The sequence below is a fragment of the Myotis davidii genome, unplaced genomic scaffold, assembly GCF_000327345.1.
Source record: "Myotis davidii unplaced genomic scaffold, ASM32734v1 scaffold3211, whole genome shotgun sequence".
Classification (NCBI taxonomy): Eukaryota; Metazoa; Chordata; class Mammalia; order Chiroptera; family Vespertilionidae; genus Myotis; species Myotis davidii.
The window spans coordinates 422,010-426,618 of record NW_006282526.1 but is presented as its reverse complement, the minus strand read 5'-3'; the positions used below and the strand labels follow the sequence as shown (position 1 = coordinate 426,618).

General features: G+C 61.9%; 1 protein-coding gene and 1 long non-coding RNA gene across 2 annotated transcripts in view; both read left to right on the top strand.

Moving 5' to 3' along the window:
• Positions 1-997, top strand: part of LOC102767621 (SH3 and multiple ankyrin repeat domains protein 1) — a 13,321-nt gene extending 12,324 nt beyond the window's left edge. The window contains exon 7 of the mRNA XM_015560184.1: positions 985-997. Within this exon, the coding sequence (XP_015415670.1) occupies positions 985-997 (13 nt within the window). The remainder of the gene's footprint in view (positions 1-984) is intronic.
• Positions 998-1,686: 689 nt separating this feature from the next.
• LOC107182164 lies at positions 1,687-4,057 on the top strand. Its single transcript, XR_001512887.1, has 3 exons — positions 1,687-1,841; positions 3,736-3,813; positions 3,980-4,057. It is a non-coding gene; the product is annotated as an uncharacterized LOC107182164 (long non-coding RNA).
• Positions 4,058-4,609: the final 552 nt, after the last annotated feature.

The following is a 4,609-nucleotide window of genomic DNA, read 5'->3' as shown; positions in this document are numbered from 1 at the left end:
CTTCTGAGTGCAGGGGCCCAGGGCCCACAGACGCCTGTGTCCCAGCCCATCCGTGCTGGGACTGTCCGCGCCCTCTGGGTCCATCTGTCTCACAGGCTGGGAAAGGCCCCCCGTCCTGCTGAGGCACCTCGTTACCCGAGGGCGGTGGCCGCGGCCAGCGCTGCAGAGCCCAGTGCTCCCTCTGTGCGCAGGCTCGCGGTGGGCTGGGTCCGCTCTCCTTGTCGGGCTCCTGCAACTCAAGTCTGTCCCTCCGTCCAGCACCCCGGGGCGTGGACAGCTCCCTCCCGGCCTGTCTGGCTCCGCCTCCTCTCTCGGGTCCCATGCCCAGGCCAGGCCTGCCCGCAGGTGCTGCAGGTGGCAGCCTCCCCTTGGCCTCCTCTCCTGGGATCGCCCTGGCCCGCGGGTCTCATTGCAAAGGCGGCTTCCCATCCAGGGGCTCCAGGCACCGCCCTGGGCTGCCCCGCCCCCTGCAGGCTGACTTGGGGAGAGCAGTTATTTGAGTCATGACTGCAAAGGACCTCAAATGGCCCCAGTATTTTTCCCGAAATGCCCTTCCACGGGGAGATCTTTCGTAAACGAAGTAGAAACAAGTAATGCCCGGCTGGCGTGGCTCAGGGCTTGAGCGTCAACCTATGAACCAGGAGGTCAGGGTTCGATTCCGGGTCAGGGCACAGGCCTGGGTTGTGGGCCCCATCCCGTGTGGGGCGTGCAGGAGGCAGCCGGTCAGGGATGCTCTCTCATCACTGATGTCTCTCTCTCCCTCTCCCCTTCTCTCTGACATCAGTAACATTTATTTTTTTAAAGAAGACACACCCAGATGCTTTCCCACAATCTAGGAACTTGGAGGACTCATTCCCCGTGTGGCTTTAATTGCTGGGCAGTTTCAGGTCCGCCTGCCCCCCTCCCTGCCCCCTCGCTCCCAACTGGGGACCCGGGGGGCCAAGCAGCCGGGTTCCCTCCCACGCACCTTCCCTTCATGTGCAGCCGGCACACGTGACGGGCCCACGTGGGAGTCCCCCTCCCGACCTCCCGCTCTGTTTCTCTGACTTTGTTTCGGGATAAACGAGGGCGCATCTGGCCTGGGGTGCGGTGGGCGGGGTGAAACCCTGTCAACATGGTCCAGGGCCCCTGAGCCAGGGACTTACCGCTGGGAGCTGCCTGCTAATCGCGCAAGTCAGTTGAGTTAGAATTCATGGCTCAGGGCAGCTTAGGGAGAAATTCCTGTGACGCACCTGGCAGCTAGTGACTGCACAATATATGCCCGCCGTGCCCGTCACTATCATTGTCATGGTTACTGTTTGGCCACGCCCCATCCCTGTGCTCATCCCCTCTAGCCACGCCCCACCACAGCCATCATCACCAACAGGCCACGCCCCCACTGTCATCCTCAGGCCACACCCCATCACCATCAACCCAGCCCCCAGCAGGCTTCATCACCCTCAGGCCATGCCCCCACCACTGTCATCATCACCAACAGGCCACGCCCCCTCACCATTAAGCCACGCCCCCACAGGCCAGCATCACCCTCAGGCCACACCCCCGCCACTGTCATCATCACCCTCTGGCCACGCCCCATCACCCTCAGGCCAGGACAGCATGGTGTCAGCAGATGCTCCCTCAGCTCACTGCCCCTGGGGTGGGAGCGTCCTTGTGGAGCTGGGCGTGTCCCCGATGGAGCTCAGGGCACCCCCTGGTGCCCTGTTGACAGCGAGGTCTTTTCTCAGGCCTGCAGGTACGGACACGTGCAGCACCTGGAGCACCTGCTCTTCTACGGGGCGGACATGGGGGCTCAGAATGCCTCAGGGAACACGGCCCTGCACATCTGTGCCCTCTACAACCAGGTCAGTATGGCGTCCGCGGGGCCCACCCCCACCTTCTACGACCGGAGGGCGGGGAGCGGGACAGTTCCCTGGGGCCCTGGGGCCCTGGGGCCCGGGGTCCAGGCAGGTCCTGAACTTCGCTGTGGGAGGTCCCTGCCCCTCCTTCCCTTCATTCCTATTCTTTGACTTCAAGGACCTCGCCTGGAGAGTGGGGGGGTGGGGTGGGGGGGGTGTGGACACTGCATGAGCAGCATGGGGGGGAGTGCTCTGCTACCTGGAGGAGCAGAGGGCGGACCACTGATTAGGGTGATGCTGGGGGCCCCAAGGGTCTTGCAGCTGCGTGTCCTCTGCCATCGGCAGTATCTTTCCAGCCCAAGCAGTGCTCCCGTCTTTTTAGGTGAAACCTCCAGCCTTCGCCTGAGACCAGGCCCTTTCCCCGCCCAGTCCATGGGCGCGCCCCCGCCCAGGCCCCTCCAAGCCACTTTGAAATCCAGATTTGCTTCTAGCTAGTCAACCTTGGGAAACTCCTACACATCCTTCAAGACCCCATTCAGATAGCCCGCCCTCAGTCAAGGCTCCCCTGGATGAGTTCCCATAGTATCCGCTGTGGTTCTCGCTGTGCAGTGCTTTGGGGGACCGCCAGGGGCAGGCATTGTTGTGACTCACCCATCCTTTCTGCTGGCACCCCTGGCCCTGGACCCCTCTTCTCAGGGGCATGAGCAGCCATGGCTCGTGGTCTCCATGCGGCTGGCACAGGAGAGCAGCTCAGCCTGCAGGGCGGGGAGCATTTCAGCTTCAAGAAGGATTTGCAGGGCGGGGGGCTGGCTTCCTGCTTCTGGAGGCGACCCCCGCACAGTGGGGTTTGTGTGCAGCTGGGGCACTCCCCGGGGGACCCTGACGTTTGCACGGGAATAGCTGTGTGAGCCCAGGGTGCCTTGCCCGGCTGCTCCAGGAAAGCACGCCCGAGGCTTGGCCGCAGCTGGTAGAACATCTGTGCCAACATGTGCTTCTCACGCCCCGAGCAGCAGGCAGCCCTTCATTGTCCCCAGGAGACTGCGCGTCTTTCATTGAGACAAAACCGCCCGATAGACATGTTTGCTGCCACTTGAAATAATTGTGGCCAAGAAGGTCTTGAGCGTGTGGGTGGTTCCACTGTGGTCTGCAGTCTGTGACGGGCTAGGCTGGTTTGACCCATGTCACTGACCTGACTCAGGTCTGTCCTGTCTTGGCCAATGGCTCCAGGAGGACCCAGAGCTGGCCGGGCTCTCGGGAAAGCCCTGCCCAGCTGCCTCAGGTTAGAGGAGGGGTCGGCGAACTCTCTGCAGAGGCCACAGGCTTGAGGCCACGGCCACGCCGCTCTGCCGTTGAGACAGCACTAGATGACCGTGTGGCTGTGTGCCAGTAAAACTTTATTTACAAAGCAGGCAGCGGGCCGCTTGAGAGCCTGTGGGCCATAGTTCGCACACCCACTACTGGGGATTGAGCCTGCAACCCGGGGCCTGTGCCCTGAATGGGAATCGAACTGTGACCTCCTGGTTCATCGGTTGATGCTCACCCACGGAGCCCCGCCGGCCGGGCGTTTCACTTCTGATGTATTTTGTGCGCACGTGCGAGACTGTAGAATGTGGCCTTAAAAAGGCCGCTGTTTGGCCCAGGGGTGCATATACTTTCCACTTTTATAGATTCTGCCATGTTGTCCAGTGTTTGTAGCAGTTAAACCTCACCCGGTAGCACTGGGCGGGGGTGGGGGTGGGGTCATCCTGATCCTGGCCGCGCGGAGGGAGGAACCCGCCCGCCCTCTGGCTTTGCCAGCGTTTCTCTGCCTCTTGGGAGGGAGCTTCTGCAGGGGGCGGGGCTCTGCCTGAGCGGCTCCCGTGGGATCTGTCCGTCACCCGCGTGTCCCGTGTGCCTGCAGGACAGCTGTGCGCGGGTGCTGCTGTTCCGGGGCGGGGACAAGGAGCTGAAGAACTACAACAGCCAGACCCCCTTCCAGGTAAGAAGAGCCCTCGCTGGACACCTCACACAGACGGGGCAGGGGTGGGGGGGCGAGACCGCGGGTCTCTGGGCATCGTGTACTTTTGACATGAGGTCAGCTGGTCCCGTGGGGGATGTCATCCGAGTTGGGAGCTGTGCCCGGCGCCTGTGTCCCTGTGTCCCAGTGCTGGTGGCTCCCAGAGCCCCTTCCTACCGCTGAAACTTCAAGTCCAGCCCTGGCCAGTTCGGCTCAGTGGATAGAGCATCGGCCTGCAGTCCGAAGGGTCCCGGGTTCCATTCCTGGTCCGGGCACATGTCTAGTTTGCAGGCTCGATCCCCAGTGTTGGGCCTGCAGGAGGCAGTCGATCCATGAGTCTCTCTCATCATTGAAGTTTGTAACTCTCTTTCCCTCCCCGTTCCTCTCTGACATCAATTAAATATATTAAAAAACAAAACCCCAAAACACGTGGCTCTGGGCTGTGGACGTGGCATGAGTCGGCACCACAGAAACCGAGGGCCGTGCGACAGATGAGCTGGGCCCCGTCTCCCTGGCCGAGCGTCAGTAACTAATACCCAGACGGAAGGAAATCGGACAGGTCCCAGGATTGTGCTGTTTAGACACGGGAGGCGTCCGGCCAGCGTGGCTCAGTGGTTGAGCATCAACCTATGAACCAGGAGGTCACGGCTCCGTTCCCGGTCAGGGCACGTGCCCGGGTTGTGGGCTTGATCCCCAGTGTGGGGCGTGCAGGGGGCAGCCGATCGATGATTCTCTCTCATCATTGATGTTTCTCTTCCCTCCGAGATCCCGCACTCTG